Source organism: Mesoplodon densirostris, chromosome X, assembly GCF_025265405.1.
Source record: "Mesoplodon densirostris isolate mMesDen1 chromosome X, mMesDen1 primary haplotype, whole genome shotgun sequence".
Classification (NCBI taxonomy): Eukaryota; Metazoa; Chordata; class Mammalia; order Artiodactyla; family Ziphiidae; genus Mesoplodon; species Mesoplodon densirostris.
The window spans coordinates 33,769,224-33,793,328 of record NC_082681.1 but is presented as its reverse complement, the minus strand read 5'-3'; the positions used below and the strand labels follow the sequence as shown (position 1 = coordinate 33,793,328).

The 24,105-nt window shown below is 41.2% G+C and overlaps 1 protein-coding gene across 2 annotated transcripts in view; it reads left to right on the top strand.

Moving 5' to 3' along the window:
- The window catches only part of DOCK11 (dedicator of cytokinesis 11), a 191,111-nt gene that overhangs the window by 71,755 nt on the left and 95,251 nt on the right, over nt 1–24,105 (top strand). For both annotated transcript variants that reach the window (XM_060088078.1, XM_060088077.1), the window contains exons 12-20: nt 687–899; nt 6,272–6,394; nt 7,897–7,979; nt 11,412–11,534; nt 11,738–11,814; nt 14,403–14,587; nt 14,676–14,741; nt 17,036–17,128; nt 19,164–19,287. In XM_060088078.1, the coding sequence (XP_059944061.1) occupies nt 687–899; nt 6,272–6,394; nt 7,897–7,979; nt 11,412–11,534; nt 11,738–11,814; nt 14,403–14,587; nt 14,676–14,741; nt 17,036–17,128; nt 19,164–19,287 (1,087 nt within the window). The remainder of the gene's footprint in view (nt 1–686; nt 900–6,271; nt 6,395–7,896; nt 7,980–11,411; nt 11,535–11,737; nt 11,815–14,402; nt 14,588–14,675; nt 14,742–17,035; nt 17,129–19,163; nt 19,288–24,105) is intronic.

Sequence of the window (24,105 nt, the reverse complement as noted above, 5' to 3'; positions counted from 1 at the left end):
GAGACTGCATTTTATGTTCATCTTTTTGGGGGTTCTACTTTGTCTTTGAAAAATATCCACAGTGATGATTTATTCTCTTAAACAAAGTAGCTGAGATGCACTAGCAGACTTTCGGTGTGTAAAGGGTTAATATTTATGCCATCTGGCATGAAATTTCTCTTTGTGACCAGCTTTCAAATGCCATCTGTGGAGAGGAATCATGTCTTCCAAAATTGCTGATAGGGCAAAGCTTTTGTCAAGTAATTTGATGTTGACTGATATTAGCTCTTATTAAATGTATAATCCAATAAGCTGTAACATAGCAAAAGGGAAGATTTATTTCTGCTCTGTAATACCGGCATTATTTTTGGGTAATTTCAATAAGCCTATGGAGAATTAAAATTTATTCATAGAACAGTTGAAGTTCTTTAAATGTGGCTTCTGATTTCTACTCATCATTTTAAAAAATTTATAACTTGTGAAATTATACCTGATAGAAGTTAAAGTTTGATAGTCTGTTATTTAGAATGCTCTTTCTTATATGCAAATGAGCCACAATGCAGTTTTAGCTAAATGTTAAACTCAGAAAGGAACTGTAATCAGAGAAACTTGAGGAATTAAAAAAAATTATTTTGTAATTTGTCCCTCCCCCCACCCCACCTAAAATAAAAGTCATAGTTTAAAAACGTAATGGTTTTCGTTCCCAGGTTGAACCCTTTTTTATAAATCTTGCCTTATTTGATGTGAAGAACAATTGTAAGATTTCAGCTGACTTCCACGTAGACCTGAATCCCGCATCTGTCCGTGAAATGCTGTGGAGCCCTTCAACCCAACTGGCTAGTGATGGAAACCCAAGAGGCTCTTCACCGGAGTCTTTCATTCATGGAATTGCTGAATCTCAGTTACGCTACATAAGGCAGGTAAGGAATGATCTTTTAGCCTTGGTAGTGCATTCAGAATAAGAAACAGAAACACCCTTGGGTTCCTTCATAGTTTCAGGTCAGTGTTTTCATGGGCATTCCATCTCTTGTAGCGTCTGTGTATAGATGTTTTTCTGGTGACTGAAGCTGGAGGGGAAAAAAGGAAACCAGCAAATATGCTAATAATACACTGGTGAAGTGGGACCGTGATGTGAATCTCAAAGGAAGTATTTTGTGAGATGGAATGCAGATGACACAGACACACCCCTGTACCCCTGTGCATACTTTTGAGCAAGGCAATAAGTACCTGTAAGACTCGTTTCTTTGAAGAAAAAGTTGACCCTACAATAACCTTCCCTCCCTAACTCCCATTCCCATTCTGAGTAGGTGGTTGTTTTTTTTTTGTTTGTTTGTTTTTTTGTGGTACGCGGGCCTCTCACTGTTGTGGCCTCTCCCGTTGTGGAGCACAGGCTCCGGACGCACAGGCCCAGCGGCCATGGCTCACGGGCCCAGCCGCTCCACGGCATGTGGGATCCTCCCGGACCGGGCATGAACCTGTGTCCCCTGCATCGGCAGGTGGACTCTCAACCACTGCGCCACCAGCGAAACTACCTGAGTAGGTAGTTTTAATGGAGCATAAACTCTCTTTATTCAAGGAGTTCTTGTGTCACAGCTGTAATGCTACGCTCCCCTGTCCTATCTGAGGCAAAGAATGCCCTTTGGAAGGAGCCTAACAGTTCCCTGGCATTTTGACCTCTGACCAGACTGGACGCCATAAGAGGTTAGGCAGAGCAGAATTGATGGTCTGCCTTCTAGACTTTTGCAACTGAAAGGAAACTAGAGTGTGGCAGAGAATTAAAGTGGGAAGAAGCAGAACAAAGCAGCTCGCATTGTAAGGAGGTTTCTTTTACCCTAAATAAAAATGTTGTTCCTTTTTCTTCTGATTATAAAAATAAATACATTATCATGTAGAACATTCGAACAATACAAAAAGTAATAAAGAAGAAAGTAAAAATCACCACCCATAGATGATAACTATTAACATTTTGGCAAACATCTTTCTAGATGTCTCTGTTGTGTATATATAAACACATACACATTATGTATACTCTTGTACAGACTGTATCATAGTCATGCTGTTTTATACCTACTGTATTTATTCAGCATCATGTTTATCACCCTGTATCACTATCTGGATCAGTCACGTTAAAGGCTAATCTGTTATTCCACTGATTTAGCTCATTAGGATATTTCTAATTTGGGGATATCATAAAAAACACTGCATTATTGCATCCTTGTGCTTACATGTTAGCTCACTTGTCGAATGATCTCCTTAGAATAAATTTCAAGCATTGGGGTTTTCAGGGTCAAAGATTATGCTCATTGATACAGATTGCCCAATGGTAGGGGACTTGACATGTGTTGTCACTCCCCTCTGGGCTGTGGATCTGTGGTCGTTTTTCCCCATGTTGCTCCTCATTCCCTTACATCCTCTTAGTTTGTTACTCAGACTGTGGTTGTCACATACTTGAACATTCCACTGTGACGGCCTATGATGCTTCTAAAAGAGAGATTGAGCAAGACAGTATTACAGGTATTTGAGAACCTGCTATTGAATTATATGTTTAAAATTGTCCACACAATGTCAAATAAGTCCTTCTAAGCCAATGATGTATTTGCTGCATTAGTTCAATGTGCTCAGCTGTCTGTTCAATACAAGAAGTTTAAATTGTGGTTTCAGGTGTCATCCCACTTATAACCTAGGTCAGGAAGAAAATCAGCATTTTTTGCATATCTCTTGTGTGCCAGAATTTTCCATTGGTGTCTCATGTAAACACCATTGTCTTGTGAAACAGGATGATTATTGCTGTTTTGCAGATGAGGAAACTGCTGATCAGGGAGGCTAAGTAAGCTGCCCATCATGACATGGCTGGTAGTGGTGAAGGTGGGATTTGAGCCTAGGTCTGTTTGAAAGACCTCAGTCAACAACATTAGGCAGTATGTGATTAAGTGCTGACGTGTATAACGCAATGGGAGTGGAGGAGTTTGGAATGTGAGGAGGGGTCAAGGGTCAGGAGTTGACTTAGAAGACTGCGTAGAAGATGTGGGACGTGAGAGAGCCTTCAAAGGAATAGATGAGAGCTGGAGAGGTGAGAACGATGGGCAGTGGCCTCAAATGGCTTTATCATTTTGCACCCTTGTTCCAGATCAACTAAAGATACCAGGAAGCGGTCATTTGCTCCAATATTCGAACATTTTCTTTTGAAGAAGGCTTTTTCTTCATCTTCCTCCCATTTAGGACTAGGATGCAGTACTGTGTAGGGAGAGACTGGATGTTAGCAGATCTGAACGCTAATCTCAGCTCATCAAACTTTTTTCAGCAATTATTTTTTCAATATTTCTCTAGGTACTTTATCTGTATAAAGTCATTTAATTCTTACCACACCCCCAGTAAAGAAGGTAGGTCCTATTCCTATCCCCATTTTATAGATGAGGAAACTGAGGCACAGAGCAATCAGGTGGCTTACTCAAGGTCATAGAGCTACTAAGATGAGGAGCAGGACCTGAGCCTGGGTCTAGCAGGCTCCAAAGCCCAGCTTTCCCCCCTCTACTGTACTGCTTCCCTGTCACCCTAGAGACGGGGAAACAGCCTGGTTCCCCAGCATTCCTGGAAAGGGCTGTCTGGCAACCCCGTCACCTCCACCAAGGCTGTTCAAGGGGTGGCATGATCTATAGAAAGAGGCCGCTCCAGGGCTTGGTGGACAGTGGGGGCTTGCGGGCCATTCTAGGCCCTCCCCATCTGCTCCTTGGAGCAGCAAGGTGACCACAGGAAAAGGAGGAAGCTGGATCCGTTGAGTAGTTTTGCCTTCCTGACATCAAACAGCCACTGTGACCAGTTACTTCACTCTCAGCTGCCTGGCAGTTCCTTCCCAGATGCCCTGAGAGAGCTCAGTCCCCCGTGTCCCCCAAACTGACCTGTGGCTTCTGGGCTTCCCGCTGGGGGGCAGCAGGTGTTGGGCGCTAGTGAAAAGGGGGCAGTCTGCTGTCACATGCCCTGCCGTGCCCTGGGGGCTAAGTGCTGCGGACTGGGCTGGGGGGACCTGGCCCGTTCTTTAGAGGGAGGGGGCAGTGAAGTGGGCGAGAGTCACCCTCCGGCGGGGGCAGGCCCATCCATGCCTCCTTGGTGGGACAGGAGGGAAGGGCCAGAGGCCTCGTCCTAAAGAGCCAGACTCCCAGCCCACACAGGATTCCTGGGTGCTCTCTGGTTACCCTTCTGTGTTCTGGGGACGGGGGAGAGCTCGAAGGTGGTGGAACAAAAGGCGAAGCAGCCGCAGAGAGTCTCCCCCTGGACCGGAATCCTGGTCAGTTGAACAGTGAGCATCTCTGTGCCTCAGCATCCTCATCTGTAAACTGGAGGTAACCATAGTACCTGCATCCGGGGTGACTGTGAGGCTCAGATAACGTGTGCTGTCCCTAGAAAGCACTCGGCCCTGTACCGGGCCCGCCGAGTTGGCTCAGTAAGACGTGGCTGCTTTTAAGAGCAGTAGTAACAGTGATAACAGATAAACAAGTGAAAGCAGCTTCCTCTTATCAGTTGTCACATCCTTTTAAATGATAATATTCGTTGCTCGCATCAGTGTGGGGATCAGTGTGGGGAAACTGGCTGGAGTCCTGGGCATGGGGAACAATAGGCGCTCAGTGAATGTTAGCCAGGGCAGTAATTGGTGTTACTGTTCTCGTTAAGCCATATCGCATGAGATGTTGGAAGCCTAGGTCAAGAGGCTGAGAAGCTGTGTATCGTCTGGAAGCCCTGGCTGCAATCTTCACCCACTTACTGCACGAACATCTCTAAGCCTCAGTTTCTTAATCTGTAAAATGTGTATATCGTAGTGCCTGCGTTCAAGGGTTTTTATGAAGACTGAGGGAGATGGTGCACGAAAACTATCTAGCACAGTTATGTGACAATCAGAAAGCATGCGATTGTACTCAAGGCGCACTGCTCAGCCTACCTTCTGTGGGAGCCGCTCGAGCAGTCTGCCAGCTGCATGTCCCAGCCCGGGCAGCACACTCCTGGCAGAACCAAAAATCAAGTTCTGTGATCTTGAGACGCTTTGGGTTACTCTGGCAATAGCCAGGTACCTAATGTGCATTACTTCATTTAATCCACTCAAGAAGATTACAAGAGCGCTCTTACTCTCATCATCCCCCATTTCATAGATGGGAAATCTGAGATGTAGAGAGGATACGACTTGCCTAAAGCCATAAATGGCGGGGTCAGCATTTGAACCCAGGAAATTGGACTCCCCGAACAGTTTTTAACCGCTTTCTTCCATGCTTGCTGCTTGGGAATTCAAAGCTAAATCAGCCATAATCTGGGACCCTTAGAAGCTGCTGGATTGGGGGGAATTACTTAGCGTCCTACACTCGGTTTTCCCTTCTTTCCTGTCTACCTCAGAGGGTTCTTTCTGGAACAGATGAGCTACCATGTCTGAAATGCTTTGAAAACTGGAACACACTATCTTAACACAGTTGGTAACATAGCAAGCAGAAAAATAAAACTTGGTAGAGACCCAGTGATGGATTTTTACACTTGAATTCATTTGTGTGGTGCTCCTTTAAGCAACGGACATAACCAACGAACAGGCTATTTGGAAGACATTATATTTGGAAGGAGCTGAACTGGAACAGGAGATGATATGGTTGTTCCACATGCCCTCAAAGAGAACTCATGGAACTTGGGTTGCGTCTACGTTAGTACCTGAGATAAAGTGTTTGGGAACAAAAGGAGTTCTGGAGCCTCTGTCCTCTACCTTTACGTTGAGAGCACCAGAGCTCTTTAACTGCAACAAAGGAATGTTTTCTATAGGATGATTCAGTTTTTATGTTCTACAGAGCAGTAGAGTATTTTCTTCCTTCTTAGCTACCATCAGGAGTAGTTAAGTGTGAGTGAATTGCCCTGGAGTTACAGGCAGTTACGTTTAAAAATGCATATCCGGTTCCACCTCAGAAATGCACGCTATTTTTGCACATGCCGCTTAAGCCAAACAATGCACGCTGTACTGATAAGGCCTAAGGATGCACCTCGCAAACACTGCTGAACACAAGCGGCTAAGCAGCCAGGGTGACACCTGTGCTTTGGGGACTAATACACGTGAAATTGGTGACAAAATAGAAAATCCATTTTGAAAGGAAGATTGGGAGCCTGGGAAACTGTATGAAAGGAAATGCTATCTATTGCCAGGGCCCTGGACATGATCCTGTGTTGAATATCAGCATTCTGTGCTAAACACAACCCCTAGGAATCACTAACCAAACAACTGTATACATGAGGTTACAGTCAAGAAAAGTCTAACGGAAGGAATTTTTTCCAGGGAATTTTCTCAGTGACGAATCCACATCCTGAAATTTTCCTGGTTGCGAGAATTGAAAAGGTGCTCCAGGGAAACATCACGCACTGTGCAGAACCCTACATCAAAAATTCCGACCCGGCAAAGGTATTTATAAAGATCGTTTGTGAGCATTTCAGCCTGATGTAGAATTTGCCTTTTACTGATATTTTAAACGGTATCATCAATAATTCCTCCCCAAAGAAAACAAAAAACAAAAAAAATCCCCACAACTTTCTCGCAGCATGCAGTATTTTCTGAAAATGTTGTATACTATGTGAGTATGCATGCTAAGGCTTGAACGTGACTTTTCCCCCTTTTCCTTTATGTCCTTTTTACATGACGATCTGATTTTTGCTTGTTTATCAAAGTAAGAGCTAAAGGCTTTTAGGCAACACCTGTTCATTGATACCGTGTCCTTGGCAATAGCTACCCTTTCTTTACTCCCAGCCCTGCAGTACAGGCTTAGAATGTCAGAGCTGGGAGGATAAAAATGACCCAGTCCTGCAGTTTCCAAATGCCAGTCTGTACTCAAATTTACTCCTATCTGTGATGAAATGAGAAAAGAAAGACAAGATAGCGAGCCATTCATGAAACGTCAATGTATTTTATTCGAAGGGCTGTCCTTTATTCTGAGATTTTTGCCCTTCCTACTTTTTAAACATTACACCTGTCTATCTTTCCTGAAATGTTGGCGTATGAAATGGCAGGGATTGTTTTTTACCATCCAAGGGCTTTAAATGGCAGCCTTCAAAGTCAGCTACCCATATAATCATCCAAATTTCTGGATCATGAATTCCAAACTTTTGGAAATTATTGCTCTAATTCTCTCGTCTCATTTTATAAATGAGAAAAGTGAGGCCCAGAGAGGGAAAGCATTTGTGGCACAGTTCATTAGCGGCACTCCAGCTGCTGAGTATTTATAAGAGTCGATCTGTTATATGTAGCATTTAGCTGTGTGTCCAAATAGTGTCTATTAAGTGGGAGATGCTGAGGAGACCTATGACTAATTTGTGGGAAAAGAAACTCTGAACAGTATAGATAAAAGCCTCTAGCATTCTGTATCCCTAGGGGTGAGCATACAGCCAGCATTTTCACAGCCTGTTTAGACTCTATAGGCAGTTAATCTCCTTTGCCATCTCCCAGTGCCTGTGCAAACAGCAATTCCTGCCCATGCTAAACTAATTGCATTGATTCTTGGTCATTTGGCTTTTATCTTGGGAGTAAAAAGGTCAGCGGTACCCAGAACAAACTTCTCCCAAGAATGATGAGTGTCTGCCTGCTCATGTTGTGAAAGGAAATACACATTAAAACTGCTTAAATTTTCCCAGTAGTGGTCTTTGGTGCAAAACATGCCCTACACCTATTTTGTCTGTCTTCTGATATCTCGATGAGGGCTTTGTTGATGAGAAAACACAGAACCTTTAGGAAATACTTTCATCTTGAAAAGTGGGTGGCTGATGTGTGTTGTGTTTTACTTGTAGCTATTTCTATATTTTGTTTTCCTAGATTTTGATGTTTTATATCAGTAAGTTGGGGCAATTATTTTTCTGGGTGAGTCCCTGGTAGTTTGAACAAATATGATCTTGTCTTCTTATTTCTGCCCTTAGACAGCCCAGAAGGTGCACAGGACAGCTAAGCAAGTGTGTAGCCGCCTTGGACAATACAGAATGCCCTTTGCTTGGGCTGCCAGGTTTGTACAAATATAATCCTGACCCATCTATTCACACTCATATGTAAGGTTGAGGGCTGTCATCTTTCCCAGTAGCATTTGGAAGTCTGTTTCTGACAAGCCAGTTACATCTTGGGACACTTGGGATGTGTCTCAGTCCATTTGGACTGCTATAATGAATTATTATAGACTGGGTGGCTTAAACAACAGACATTTATTTCGTACCCAGAGGTTAGAATTCTGAGATCAGGGTGCCAGCATGGTTGGGTTCTGGTGAGGACTGTCTTCCAGGTTTTAGATAACCAACTTCTCCTTGTATCCTCACATGGTGGAACGAGGGCGGGCTAGCTCTCTGGCCTCTTATAAGGGCACTAATCCCATTTATGAGGTCTCCATCCTCATGACCGAATCATCTCCCAAAGGCCCTACCTCCAAATATCACCTTGGGGATTAGATTTCAACAAATGAACTTTGGCGGCATGGGGCCGGGTGGGGGGAACGATACAAACATTCAGTCTGTAACAGGATATAAGAATTCTTTCTCTTAGAATTTGCTGTGCCTCAAAGACCTTTCATTTTTTCAAATGTCTTGCTTCAGGGAAATTTTCTTTGGCTTGGGTTACTGATCTGACTGACACCACTTAATTTTATTGCATTTTAAAGCAGAGCTTATTTGCTAAAGTGATGGAATTTTTTTCCAGAAAACCAGAAATTGTAGTGAATTATGTACAGTGTGCCCACTATTTCAGAGTTGGCTGGGCTTATGCTTTGAAAAGCCATCACAGAGTAATTCTGAAAAACATACTAAAAGTGAGAAGGCAAAGAATGCTGTTGTTAAGTGCAAGCGTGTAATTACTTAATAGATTTTCTTGCTTTCTGATGACAAATTTTGCAACCCCCTCAGGGGTAGTCTATTAGGAAGTGTATTATCTATACCACATATCTGATGGTGGGTTACATGTTTTTTCTCCGGATCTTGCAAGTCTACCTACAGTGATGACTTAAAACATGCTTCTTGCTTATTCCCCCTTTGAAGTACAAGTTCACTGGCTTGTTTGTGGTACAGCCTGTACAGCTCACTGGAACTTCTGGGGAAAGGGCACCATGTTCTGAATAATTCAGTCAGTTATGTTCAGTGGGTGCTGAGGAGTAGCATAAGGATAGGAGATTCTAAGTTAATTAAGTCTTCTGTCACTATTTATAATCATTTCATTTGGGGGAAGGTCTCAAAATGCATTGTATGTTGGTAGATGAAAAGGCACCTTGGCCTTGTTTTGCAGACTGGTAAGAATGATAGCCAAGGATAGGTCAAGGGCAAAGAGTAGTGGAGGGTGGTATATTTAGGCATTATAGAAGGTGAAATATGGCCTGTAAATATAAGCATACTTAGTGATGCTCCAGCTGCTGCTGCTGTTATTATTTATAGGAATTAAGTGCTCAGTGTATAAGTCAGAGGTCTAAGTGTTTAATGTATACTTCCTTAAGAGGTAGGTATTGGGACTTCCCTGGTGCTCCAGTGGGTAAGACTCTGCGCTCCCAATGCAGGGGTCTCGGGTTCGATCCCTGGTCAGGGAACTAGATCCCGCATGCCGCAACTAAAAAAAAAAAAAAAAGATCCTGCATGCGGCAACAAAGATCCTGCATGCCGCAACTAAGACCTGGTGCAGCCAAACAAACAAACAAACAAATAAATAAATACATACATACACACATACATACATACCCCCCCCAAAAAAGAGGTGGGTAGTATTCTCCCCCATCTTAGAGATGAGGAAATTGAGTCACTGAAGTAAAAAAAAAAATCCTTGCCCAAGTTCACATGGCATGTGTGTGAATAGGGCTCAGCGCTCATGGCATCTGAGTTCAGAGCCCGCTCTGGACACCTGTGGCACACTGCCCCCGCTCCCCTTCAGGCCATAGCAGTAGCTGCTTGATGCTGATTTGCCAGTAGAAAAATAAATTTTAAAATCTTCAAAGTTAGAAGCTTTGATCCTCAGTTCTGATGTGGAATTATGCTGTTGTTTTCTGCCTGAATTACTTTGGTTGTCAGTAGTAGCAGGAACTCACTCTAAAGGCTTGGCTGGGGTATTTCAAAGATGTGTGATAGGGCCTCCCTGGTGGCGCAGTGGTTAAGAGTCCGCCTGCCGATGCAGGGGATACGGGTTCGTGCCCCGGTCTGGGAGGATCCCATATGCCGCGGAGCGGCTGGGCCCGTGAGCCATGGCCGCTGGGCCTGCGCATCCGGAGCCTGTGCTCCGCAACGGGGGAGGCCACAACAGTGAGAGGCCCGCGTACTGCAAAAAAAAAAAAAAAAAAAAAAAAAGATGTGTGATAAACCCCTGTTTACTGAAAATAAAGGAGGTATGCTTAGAAGTAGGAACAATAGTTAATGCCTATAACCACATTTTCAGAGGTTCTGCCAGGGGGAATTGTGCTTCTGGTCATAGCTGCTTCCAGTGTGTTGGGTACTTGTACATTACTTCCCGATTTAGCAGTAAAATAGCTGCTTGAAAAATGGAAGAAGGGGAGGGGGAGGGAATAATTCCAATTCATATTGGAAACTTTACATATATATTGTAGACTCTATAAATTGATCTTAAATATCTAATTCAATTTTTATCAACTTTATTGAGAGATAATTTACCTTTGATTAAAATTCACATTTTATATGTCCAACTTGATGAATTTTCACAGATATTTACAGGCATAAAACTACCACCCCAACCAAGATATAGAACATGTCTATCACTCCAGAGAGTTTCCTCATATTCCTGTCCAGTCAGCCATCCCACCCATACCCAGGCAACCACTGACCTTAGATGACTTTTACCTATTCTAGACTATCATATAAGTGGAATCATGCAGTATGTACTCTTGCATTTGGTTTTTTTAAAGACTTTTTTTTTCTTTGATGTGGACCATTTTTAAAGTCTTTATTGAATTTGTTACCGTATTGCTTCTGTTTCATGTTTCGGTTTTTTGGCCACGAGGCATGTGGGATCTTAGCTCCCCGACCAGGGACGGAACCCGCACTCCCTGTATTGGAAGGAGAAGTGTTAACCACTGGACCACCAGGGAAATCCCTTGCATTTGGTTTCTTGTGTTCAATCTGTTTTTGAGTTTCATCCATAATGTTGTATCAGTTGTTCATTTTGAGTAGTAGTCCACTGTAAGAATATACCACGATTTGTTTATTCACCTGTTGATGAATATCTGGGTGGTTGCCAGTTTGGGGCTATAACAAATAAATCTGCTGTGAATGTTCAAGTACCATGTGGAAATATGCCTAGGAGTGGAATTGCAGGATCAGAGGGTAGGTGTATGCTTAACTTCGGGAGAAACTGCCAAATTATGTTCCAAAATAGTTTCACCATTTTATACTCCCACCACCAGTATTTTATCTTAATTTATCAATACTTTCGAGTTAAAAAACCCCTTCTGTTCCTGTTTTAGACCCATTTTCAGAGATATTCAAGGTTCTCTGGACCTGGATGGGAGATTTTCTCCTTTGTATAAACAAGACAGTAGCAAGCTTTCAAATGAAGACATTCTCAAGTTGCTCTCAGAATACAAGAAGTAAGTGTTTTGGAGTTACTGCAGTAAATCAGTATAATAGATGAATTATAATTTCTTCAAATTCTGAATGTGAGTCATATATGGGAAAAATCAACTGCTTCGGAGCATTTGGATTTGGAAGCATTTGGAAGTTTGGATAAAGTGTAACCAATGCACTTCTTAATCATATTTTTAAGCATAAAATATTCTTATTTTACATCTAGGCCAGAGAAGACCAAATTGCAGATTATTCCTGGGCAGCTAAACATCACAGTAGAATGTGTTCCTGTGGATTTATCAAGTAAGAACTTACATATTGCAAATAAGCCTACAGAGCTATGCTTGAATCTCAGGCTTTTATCTTCTAAGTGTTTTTCTTGAGGTTTACATGGTATATTAGTTTCCTAGGGCTGCTGTAAGAAAGTATTACGAAGTGGGTGGCTTAAAACGACAAATTTATTCTGTGGTTCTAGAGGCTAGAAGTCAAAATCAGGGTGTCAGCAGGGCCATGCTTTAAGGAAGAATCATTCCTCGCCTCTTCCCAGCTTCTAGCGGCTGCTGACTATCCTTGGCATCCTTTGACTTGTAGCTGCATCACTCCAATCTGCCTCTGTCCTCACGTGGCCTTCTATTAAGAGCACTAGTCATTGGATTTAGGGCCCACCTTAATCCGTTATGATCTCATCCTAACTAATTACATCTGCCAAGACCCTGTTTCCAAATAAGGTCACATTCTGAGCTTCTAGTGGACATGGATTTTGGTGGGACACTGTTCAACCCAGGACACATGGTAAATAGTTACAGATTAGGAAGTGAATTAAGTTGATTTTATCAGGTGCTGTTTCATGTATTACATATGATGCTGTGAGTGTGCTCCAGTGAGTTTCTGCTCCTTTTGCCTTGGGTAAGTTTCATCAACGAAGGGATCCAAAAGGAGGAGAACCTCTTTTCTTGTCTAAAGAATCTATGATCTCAGGAGACACAAAAGACAATTTGCAGGAAATAAAATGACTTGTAAATATTTTTAAAATGTCCAATCTCAGTAATTATGCCACTAACACAAAGGTAAACATTTAAGCATTGTGATGTTTTTGCTCATCTATCAGATTTACAAAAATGAGGTGGGACTGTCTAATGCTGGCTAGGTTTTGGCCAGGCACCGTCCCCCATCACGAGTAGGAATACAGTTTGGCAGTAGATATCCATGAATGTCCGTAACTAAGGCATTCCATTTCTGAGATTCTATCTAGCCATTTATTCACCGAATAAGCATTTATTGAGTAAACTTTATTGAATACTTACCAGATGCTTTGAAAGTATGGAGATTACAGTCTAGACGGAATGACAGACATTAAACAAGAAAACAAATAAATGAATAATTTCAGTCTGTGGTTGGGCAGGCTGCTTTAAAAAGGGTGGCCAGTGAAAGCTCACCATGTGACCCAGCCAGCATGTGGTGATTGTGACTGTACATTCTGCTCTGAGGGTGTCACATATGTAAAGACCTTGAGGTGGGGGCTAGCTTGGTTCGTATGAACAGAAACGGAGCCAATGTGGCTCTAGTGTAGTGTGTGACGGGCACAAGGGAGAGTAGGAGATGAAGTAGGAGAAGTAGGAAAAATCACGTCATGTAGAGAACTGTAAAGACCATGGTAACTCCTTAAAAGACTGAATTTCATTCCAAGTACCATGAGAAGTCACGAAAAGATTGAAGTAGGAGAGTGGCAATTGACATTTTAAAACATCTAAGAGTACAATGGATTATTTTTTTCCTAAAGAAATAATTTGAAGTGTAGACAGGAGTTTATGCATAAAGGTGTTCATTGCAGTGTTGCTTATGTGGGGTGGGGGGATTTGGAAACAACCAGAGCCCAACACTGTTAAGGCAATTATTGTATCTAGATACCATGAAACTTTATGCAGCTATGAAAAATGATGTTTACAAAGAATTCATGAAATAAGACATCAGATGAAACGCCAAAAAAACCCAGGATAAAGTTCTGTATACAGTGGGATTTTTGCGTTGTTATATAAAACATGCATAGGAAGAAGACTAGAAGAAAATATGCCAAAATATTAGTAGTAGTTATCTCTGGGTAGTGAAATGATCACTTGTTTCTTTGTACCTTTACTCTAAACCTCCAGATATTCTGTTGTAAGTATCACTATAATAGAAAGCCAAACCCAATGAAAAATATTGTGTCCTCAGGTCTGACTCTCCAGGGTCTTCCTTCTCCATCAGTATTGCTCTGCAGCAAGGACCAGCGGTCTTAGAGCCCCTTAAGTGTATGAATAACCTTTACTACAAGGGGCTACCTCAATAACGTGTGCTGCTGCTACACCTCTCTGAGGCTTTGTGTTTTCCACTTTCGGGAGGATTGAATTTATTATTGGTAACACATCATAAGATTCGTAGTTTCCAAAGGCTGCCATTATTTCTTAAGTGAAAATTTGCACCTGCACCAAGTTAACTTTTTAAGCGTGACTAGCCATGAGCTAATTGGCATAAATTTACTGTTACTTCCCTGATACCAATAGACATTTGCAGTGAGAGCTAAATTGCAGTCACAGGAGGAGAAATGTAATGGATTTCTCTGCAGAGTTTAAATTTGTCAAAATTATGATGTGTTACATTTGGCAAATCACTCTACGTTGAGAATGAAATAGCAATCCACGTCTGGTTTGAAGGGTTTCACGAAAATCAGCATCAGGCTACTTACTCCTCCTTGTTCTTCTGGGTTCTTAAAGTGCTTGTATAACTTTTTGTCAATCACTAAGAATTCTATTTGTTAAACTGCTCTTTGAGAACACAAATCATGTATATTTTTTATAAATGCAGGAATGTGTTCATGATTGTTATATCTTTGCCTGTTCTTTTTTCTGCTATAGACTGTATTACGTCTTCATATGTGCCCCTGAAGCCTTTTGAAAAGACTTGTCAACATATTGCTGTGGAAGTTGAAGAGTTTGTTCCAGAAATGACAAAATATTGTTACCCATTTACTGTTTACAAAAACCATCTATATGTGTATCCCTTGCAGTTAAAATACGATAGCCAGAAAACATTTGCCAAGGTACACGGTGTAAACTATACCTTTTGGGGTGGAAAACGTTATTTATAATTTTGTGTTGTCACTCATTTTGAATGATGAATCATTTTAGGCAAGGAACATCGCGGTCTGTGTGGAATTCCGGGATTCGGATGAAAGTGATGCTAGCGCTCTAAAGGTTTGTTTGTGATATTGACAAGCATGCGTTTTTAGTAGAGATAGAGATTTTGGTACTCGGTAGTTCCGTATGCTACGTTTAATGTGTTTAAATGTCAAAGAAAATGTACTAATGCGACAAATGTTATATCATCTTCTCTACTCTTACACATTAACTATAAGAATGCGTTGAATACTAAGAAATAACAAAATCAGTTAGGAGCATATATAGCTTTCAAAATGGGTAAGCTTCATATGCCAGATTTTTGCCTTTGCTCCACTTTGATTTTGCATTGCTCCAATGCCCAGTCACAAGGTCGTTTTCTCCTATGACCTGACAGCTTATAACGGTACCATCAGGGGAGTTTAAACTCCTTTCTCCTTGAAACCTGAACGGGCTTCGAGCTGACAGAAGCTTTGATCTGAGATATGACTTCTAGTCTGTGGCTGGCCACATGGTGCCTCCAAACTTGAATTAGTGATCTATGAAAAGCATCTCAGCATTACCTGATACCACAGTCCTTACATACCTGTCACTTCACAGTGCCCTTACGTTTTCACCTTTTATAGCCGCTTTTTACTTTTGGCTCTTTAGCCCATTAATCAGAGGCCTGAGAGAGAAGTCAGACCGTCTAGCCATCACAAAGTGTTTATCTGGCTTCCCAACTTCTCTAGCTTGAGCCTAAATCAGACAGATGGATGGCAAATCTTCCACTTAAATCACCTTGGGATAGAGGCTGGAATAGCCCCAGTTAAGTCATTGAATGTTTAATAGCTCTGGCCTTTGAAAAGAGAGTTTTTTCACAGAGAAAGCTAAGTTAAATTAAGAATTAGCTGGCTCAAATTAGGTGTATGTTCTCTGATTCTTCCTTCAGTGGAGATGAGAATAACTTTTTCTTCGCCCCCATGTGGTATCCTTTTGGTTTTTTTTTTACATCTTTATTGGAGTATAATTGCTTTACAATGGTGTGTTAGTTTCTGCTTTATAACAAAGTGAATCAGTTATACATATACATATGTTCCCATATCTCTTCCCTCTTGCGTCTCCCTCCCTCCCACCCTCCCTATCCCACCACTCTAGGTGGTCACAAAGCACTGAGCTGATCTCCCTGTGCTATGAGGCTGCTTCCCACTAGCTATCTATTTGACATTTGGTAGTGTATATATGTCCATGCCACTCTCTCACTTTGTCACAGCTTACCCTTCCCCCTCCCCATATCCTCAAGTCCATTCTCTAGTAGGTCCGTGTCTTTATTCCCATCTTACCCCTTAGGTTCTTCATGACATTTTGTTTTTCTCAGATTCCATGTATATGTGTTAGCATACGGTATTTGTCTTTCTCTTTCTGACTTCACTCTGTATGACAGTCTCTAGGTCCATCCACCTCACTACAAATAACTCAATTTCGTTTCTTTTTATGGCTGAGTAATATTCCATCGTATATATGTGCCACATCTTCTTTATCCATTCATCCGATATCCTTTTTGTATACTTAAAGATTCTTAGGTTACCTCTCCGCAGTGCCTGCAAATTGCCTTCATGACCATATTTAAGGAGAGCTGGCGTTGCACTCACGTGGAGTGTCACTTTCGTTTCTTAGCTGGCCCGGAGGCTAGCTCTGAAGTACCCGAGTGAGGCAGTTAGGACCTTGGCACAGTGACTCCATATATTCATCCTTGAACTTATTAGGCCCATGGAAGTGAAAAGCTCACACTAGAAATGAAATCGGATCTTTCCATGGAACCATAGAAAGCCTTCCATTAATTTTATTGGTGTAACAGCAAGCCGGTGACTCTTAACTGTGGCTCATAAAGTGAGAGAACAGTAAGCTAGTCTGTAGCTTAATGGACATTCAATTTCTAATTCCTCGAGGCTAGGAATGGATCTGCTGTTGGTTCTGTTTTGTTAACTCCTCGCCTTACCCACTGCACAGCGAGCATTCAGCAAATGTTGCTGACCGACTGAGCGGGAGCTTCTCATATTAAGAAGTGCAGATAGCACGAGAGAAGTAAGCTTTCCAGGCCTGGTTGGAGAGTGTTTCCCTTCCAAATGATTAGAAGTGTTCAGCCTCTTACTGTCGGCTAGGTTGGAATTCTATTTCTCAGATGGCCGGAAATTCAGAAGTATCCATGCAAGCCAAGTAAGGCGATGTCTGGGGTGGTGTCTGGAGTGGCTCTAAATGATTTGGAATTTACAGGTTCATGGTGAGAGCTGGGTGGGCTTGGCCGTGACCCTGGGCTCACAGATGCCTCTAACTGTATGTGGTTCCCTAGCATCATGTTTAAAGAGTGGTGACTCTGTTTCCTTCTTTTGCAGTGTATTTATGGAAAACCTGCGGGGCCTGTTTTTACCACAAACGCTTATGCTGTTGTCTTGCATCACAACCAAAATCCAGAGTTCTATGATGAGGTAAAGCGCGTTATTTTGACATTTACAAAACCCAGTGGTGGCTCTTCTTTTTCTCTTTGAATCATTTCCAATACTGTGTCTGCACTTTCACTCCCTGAATGTTTTGTCCCATGAAAATAGAAAATGTCACATCAGAACGAGGGGCCACTGCCTGCTTGGTGCCCTTTGGTGACAGTGGAAGATCGGCCCACAAATTGAAGGGGCTCTGGCGTGAGATAATGTAGGGAACAGACACCACACTGGAAAGGGGATTCTAGCCCTTACTTTGACAACAACTGGCTCCGTGACCTTGAGCAAGTCACTTCCTCTTTCTGAGTCTCCATTTCCAAAGCTTTAAAATTAAAATAAGAAATTTAGAAGGGATGTTCTGAAGGCCCTTTTAGCTCTTTCTTCCTGTGGTTCTGCGTGGGAGGGTGCAGCCTCTCTGTAAGTGAAATGCTCCGAGAGACACAGTGGCATGGCTGGGTCCCCAGAATCCCATTGGCTGCACTAAATGCCTCAGCGCAATGTTAGACAGAGGGGGCTGGTGCGGTCTCCCGGCCTCCGAGCGCCCTTCCTCAGTCTGCCTTTCTGACCCTGTCCCTGGCTCTCTTTCCTTCTTCCCACTTCTCTATCTCTATGTCTCTGTGTCCTTGCCAGTGTCTCTCTTAGTGTCTCTGTCACAGCCTCTTCTCGTCTGTGTGTAGCCAGCTTATCCAAATCCGCAGACTGCTTTTGATGGCTACATGTCTCCATGGAACCCGGACGTGCATCCCAGGCCAGAAGCTCTGCTGTTTCTGTTTCTCAGGTTCCACGTCTCTATCCCTGGCTTGGTCTGAAACCATCCCCCCTGCTGTCCTGATTTCCCCAGGCCCAGCTGCTGTTGTATGGAGGCCTTAAACCCCAGCCCGAGGCTCACTCATTCCTTCTCAGTCCAGTGCCCCTACTTTCTCTGGGGATGGAGAGGAGGGTAGTGGGACTTTGCATTTTCGCCACCCAGGGAGGGCGTATGTCCATATTGATGTGCAGCAGAGCATTAGATACCCAGATGGTCTGGATGCTGTGAATAGGCATATTCTGTGGTGAAATATACCTACAACAGAAATTAATTATAACACCAAAACCATGCCTTGTGTGAATGATAATTAGGCCAGATGTCCCATCACCAAGCTGTTTAATACATCCCTCTCTATAACCAATGTCAGTCACTAGAGAAAACTTGTTCATGTAGTAAGTAGTCCACATTATCTTCAGGAAGTCAGAAATGGACTTTTCAAGCATTCACTATATATTAACCAGGAAAGTGAGTGTGAGCGTGTGTGTGTGTTTGCATGTGTTCCTGTGCAGGTCCACGTATGTGTGTTAAATCAATTAAATCTGTAATCTGTCTCCCATATACTTCCCAGGAGGCATTACAAACAGGCAGTTGGGTTCTGCCTGGAAAAGTACTCGCAATGCTTGTACTAAAGTATTAATTTTTAGTATTAAATTCGTGTGTCAGGATGATACTTTTTATTTACTCAAGAGTAAGATTGTGTTTTTCTTCTAAAGAAATTTATATAAACTGTAATTTGTGGATCCCATAATACCACAATGACTTTTTGCATGTTTATTTGTAAAGACTTAATTTTTAATTCATGCAGAGGAGGGCAGTGATTTCGAAAAAAGCAGCCTTTCAAATTCAATGCACATTGTAGATGGATTGCATTCACTGACTCACATTGAGTTACAGAGTTTCCCTGGGCTGTAAGGATGTGGTTTTGATCCAGTGTTTCAGAAAATCCTGCTGCAAAGTTGAATCCAGGAGAATCCACTGGACTCTCCAGCAAAAGTAATAAATCAGCCCTCACAACCCAAGAGAATATTGTTGTCAAACTGTGAAACTGACCAGAAAAGCATTTGGAATATATTTAAATCATATCTATTATTTGACCACTTGGCCTGTGACTTAGAAAAGTATGTCATTGGAAAAGTATGATGAAACAGAGCTAAACGTCTGACAGTCCAGCTTGACAATGAAAACAAAACTCTATGTGTAATTTTGCTTTCATTTCAGATTAAAATTGAGCTTCCCATTCACCTGCATCAAAAACATCATTTGCTTTTCACTTTTTATCATGTAAGTTGTGAAATTAACACAAAGGGAACAACCAAAAAGCAGGATACAGTTGAAACTCCAGGTACGTGTGCTCTTTAAATGTCTCTCTCTAGAGCTATTTGAAATGGAGGTGTCTTGGCTATATATAACCTCTTTTCATCGAGGTACAGACCACTTCCCCTCACCAAAAAGTACATTTCTGAGTAAAAAGTTCATTGGTGAAAGATGAATTATATGTTCGTTTTATCATTATTTCTACCCAACGTCATGTCCAAATGCTTGCCAGTGTACTTAGACTACCATAGGCAACGTAAAGTAATATTGCCCCTCTCAGAGAGAAACATATTGTGATGCAGTGTTTTTGTCATTTCTTTCATGTAGAATAGCCCGGCAACCAGAATTTTCCAGTTCTGCCCACTGAGAAGAGGGATGTGAGCCCAGAGCCATGGGCGTTTTTGAACCTGAGGGAGATTGGGATTCTAGTGAGAGGAGGACGGGTTTAATGAGCTGAATGAGTTGAATAAGCTTTGGTAGTAAAGCTCCAGTCATGGTCTCATTCAGCAAGGCTTTAGATAAGCCAATGGGAATCATCCTTAGGAGAACATAGAAGGCCCTAAGAAAATGGCCCATGCCACACGTACTATATCAATATCAGCACGCCCTGGGATTCAGATCCAAGCTAGCCTGGACCAATCTTTATTTAATTTAATTAATTAATTAATTTTATTTATTATTTTTTAACATCTTTATTGGACTATAATTCCTTTACAATGGTGTGTTGGTTTCTGCTTTATAACAAAGTGACTCAGTTATACATATACATATATCCCAATATCTCTTCCCCCTTTTAATGGCTGAGTAATATTCCATTGTACATACATGCCACATCTTCTTTATCCATTCATCTGTCGATGGACTCTTAGGTTGCTTCCATGTCCGGGCTATTGTAATCAGAGCTGCAATGAACATTGTGGTACATGACTATTTTTGAATTATGGTTTTCTCAGGGTATATGTAATCCCAGTAGTGGGATTGCTGGGTCATATGGTAGTTCTATTTTTAGTTTTTTGAGGAACCTCCATACTGTTCTCCCTAGTGGCTGTATCAATTTACATTCCCACCAACAGTGCAAGAGGGTTCCCTTTTCGCCACACCCTCTCCAGCATTAATTGTTTGCAGGTGTTTTGATGATGGCCATTCTGACTGGTGTGAGATGATATCTCATTGTAGTTTTGATTTGCATTTCTCTGATGATTAATGATGTTGAGCATTCTTTCATGTGTTAGTTGGCAATCTGTATATCATCTTTGGAGAAATGTCTCTTTAGGTCTTCTGCCCATTTTTGGATTGGGTTGTTTGTTTTTTTGATATTGAGCTGCATGAGCTGCTTTTAAATTTTGGAGATTAATCCTTTATCAGTTGCTTCATTTGCAAATACTTTCTCCAATTCTGAGGGTTGTCTTTTCGTCTTGTTTATGGTTTCCTTTGCTGTGCAAAAGCTTTTAAGTTTCATTAGGTCCCATTTGTTTATTTTTGTTTTTACTTCCATTTCTCTAGGAGGTGGGTCAAAAAGGATCTTGCTGTGACAAAAAGGATCTTGCTGTGACTTAGGTCATAGAGTGTTCTGCCTATGTTTTCCTCTAAGAGTTTGATAGTGTCTGGCCTTACATTTAGGCCTTTAATCCATTTTGAGTTTATTTTTGTGTATGCTGTTAGGGAGTATTCTAATTTCATTCTTTTACATGTAGCTGTCCAGTTTTCCCAGCACCACTTATTAAAGAGGCTGTCTTTTCTCCACTGTATATTCTTGCCTCCTTTATCAAAGATAAGGTGACCATATGTGCATGGGTTTATCTCTGGGCTTTTTATCCTGTTCCACTGATCTATATTACTGTTTTTGTGCCAGTACCATACTGTCTTGATGGTTGTAGCTTTGTAGTATAGTCTGAAGTCCGGGAGCCTGATTCCTCCAGCTCCGTTTTTCATTCTCCAGATTGCTTTGGCTCTTCGGGGTCTTTTGTCTTTCCATACAAATTGTGAAATTTTTGGTTCTAGTTCTGTGAAGAATGCCAGTGGTAGTTTGATAGGGATTGCATTGAATCTATAGATTGCTTTGGGTAGTATAGTCATTTTCACAGTGTTGATTCTTCCAATCCAAGAACATGGTATATCTCTCCATCTATTTGTATCATCTTTAATTTCTTTCATCAGTGTCTTGTAATTTTCTGCATACAAGTCTTTTGTCTCAATACATAGGTTTATTCCTAGATCTTTTATTCTTTTTGTTGCAATGGTAAATGGGAGTGTTTTCTTAATTTCACTTTCAGATTTTTCATCATTAGTGTGTAGGAATGCCAGAGATTTCTGTGCATTAATTTTGTATCCTGCTACTCTACCACATTCATTGATTTGCTCTAGTAGTTTTCTGGTGACATGTTTAGGATTCTCTGTATGTATAGTACCATGTCATCTGCAACAGTGACAGCTTTACTTCTTCTTTTCCGATTTGGATTCCTTTTATTTCTTTTTCTTCTCTGATTGCTATGGCTAAAACTTCCAGAACTCTGTTGAACAATAGTGGTGAGATTGGACAACCTTGTCTTGTTTCTGATCTTAGTGGAAATGCTTTCAGTTTTTCACCATTGAGGACGATGCTGGCTGTGGGTTTGTCATATATGGCCTTTATTATGTTGAGGAAAGTTCCCTCTATGCCTACTTTCTGGAGGGTTCTTATCATAAATGGGTGTTGAATTTTGTCGAAAGCTTTCTCTGCATCTATTGAGATGATCATATGGTTTTTCTCCTTCAATTTGTTAATATGGTGTATCACATTGATTGATTTGCATATATTGAAGAATCCTTGCATTCCTGGAATAAACCCCACTTGATCATGGTGTATGATCCTTTTACTGTGCTGTTGGATTCTGTTTGCTAGTATTTTGTTGAGGATTTTTGCATCTATGTTCATCACTGATATTGGCCTATAGTTTTCTTTCTTTGTGACATCCTTGTCTGGTTTTGGTATCAGGCTGATGGTGGCCTCGTAGAATGAGTTTGGGAGTGTTCCTCCCTCTGCTATATTTTGGAAGAGTTTGAGAAGGATGGGTGTTAGCTCTTCTCTAAATGTTTGATAGAATTCGCCTGTGAAGCCATCTGGTCCAGGGCTTTTGTTTGTTGGAAGATTTTTAATCACAGTTTCAATTTCAGTGCTTGTGATTGGTCTGTTCATATTTTCTATTTCTTCCTGATTCAGTCTTGGCAGGTTGTGCATTTCTAAGAATTTGTCCATTTCTTCCAGGTTGTCCATTTTATTGGCATAGAGTTGCTTGTAGTAATCTCTCATGATCCTTTGTATTTCTGCAGTGTCAGTTGTTACTTCTTATTTTTCATTTCTCATTCTGTTGATTTGAGTCTTCTCCCTTCTTTTCTTGATGAGTCTGGATAATGGTTTATCAATTTTGTTTATCTTCTCAAAGAACCAGCTTTGAGTTTTATTGATCATTGCTATCATTTCCTTCATTTCTTTTTCATTTATTTCTGGTCTGATCTTTATGATTTCTTTCCTTCTGCTAACTTTGGGGGTTTTTGTTCTTCTTTCTCTAATTGCTTTAGGTGCAAGTTTAGGTTGTTTATTCAAGATGTTTCCTGTTTCTTAAGGTAGGATTCTGTTGCTATAAACTTCCCTCTTAGAACTGCTTTTGCTGCATCCCATAGGTTTTGGGTCGTCGTGTCTCCATTGTCATTTGTTTCTAGGTATTTTTTAATTTCCTCTTTGATTTCTTCAGTGATCACTTCGTTATTAAGTAGTGTATTGTTTAGCCTCCAATGTGTTTGTATTTTTTACAGATCTTTTCCTGTAATTGATATCTAGTCTCATAGCATTGTGGTCGGAAAAGATACTTGATACAATTTCAATTTTCTTAAATTTACCAAGGTTTGATTTGTGACCCAAGATACGATCTATCCTGGAAAATGTTCCATGAGCACTTGAGATGAATGTGTATTCTGTTGTTTTTGATGGAATGTCCTATAAATATCAATTAAGTCCATCTTGTTTAATGTATCATTTAAAGCTTGTGTTTCCTTATTTATTTTCATTTTGGATGATCTGTCCATTGGTGAAAGTGGGGTGTTAAAGTCCCCTACTATGATTGTGTTACTATCGATTTCCCCTTTTATGGCTGTTAGCATTCTCCTCATGTATTAAGGTGCTCCTATGTTGGGTGCATAAATATTTACAATTGTTATATCTTCTTCTTGGATCGATCCCTTGATCATTATGTAGTGTCCTTCTTTGCCTCTTGTAATAGTCTTTGTTTTAAAGTCTATTTGTGTGATATGAGAATTGCTACTGCAGCTTTCTTTTGATTTCCATTTGCATGGAATATTTTTCTCCATCCCCTCACTTTCTGTCTGTATGTGTCCCTAGGTCTGAAGTGGGTCTCTTGTAGACAGCATATATACAGGTCTTGTTTTTGTATCCATTCAGCCAGTCTATGTCTTTTGGTTGGAGCATTTAATCCATTTACATTTGAGGTAATTATCGATATGTATGTTCCTATTCCCATTTTCTTAATTGTTTTGGGTTTGTTATTGTAGGTCTTTTCCTTTTCTTGTGTTTCCTGCCTAGAGAAATTGCTTTAGCATTTGTTGTAGAGCTCATTTGGTGGTGCTGAATTCTCTTAGCTTTTGCTTGTCTGTAAAGGTTTTAATTTCTCTGTCAAATCTGAATGAGACCCTTGCTGCATAGAGTAATCTTGGTTGTAGCTTTTTTCTCCTTCATCACTTTAAATACGTCCTGCCTCTCCCTTCTGGCTTGTAGAGTTTCTGTTGAAAGATCAGCTGTTAACCTTATGGGCATTCCCTTGTGTGTTATGTATTGTTTTTCCCTTGCTGCTTT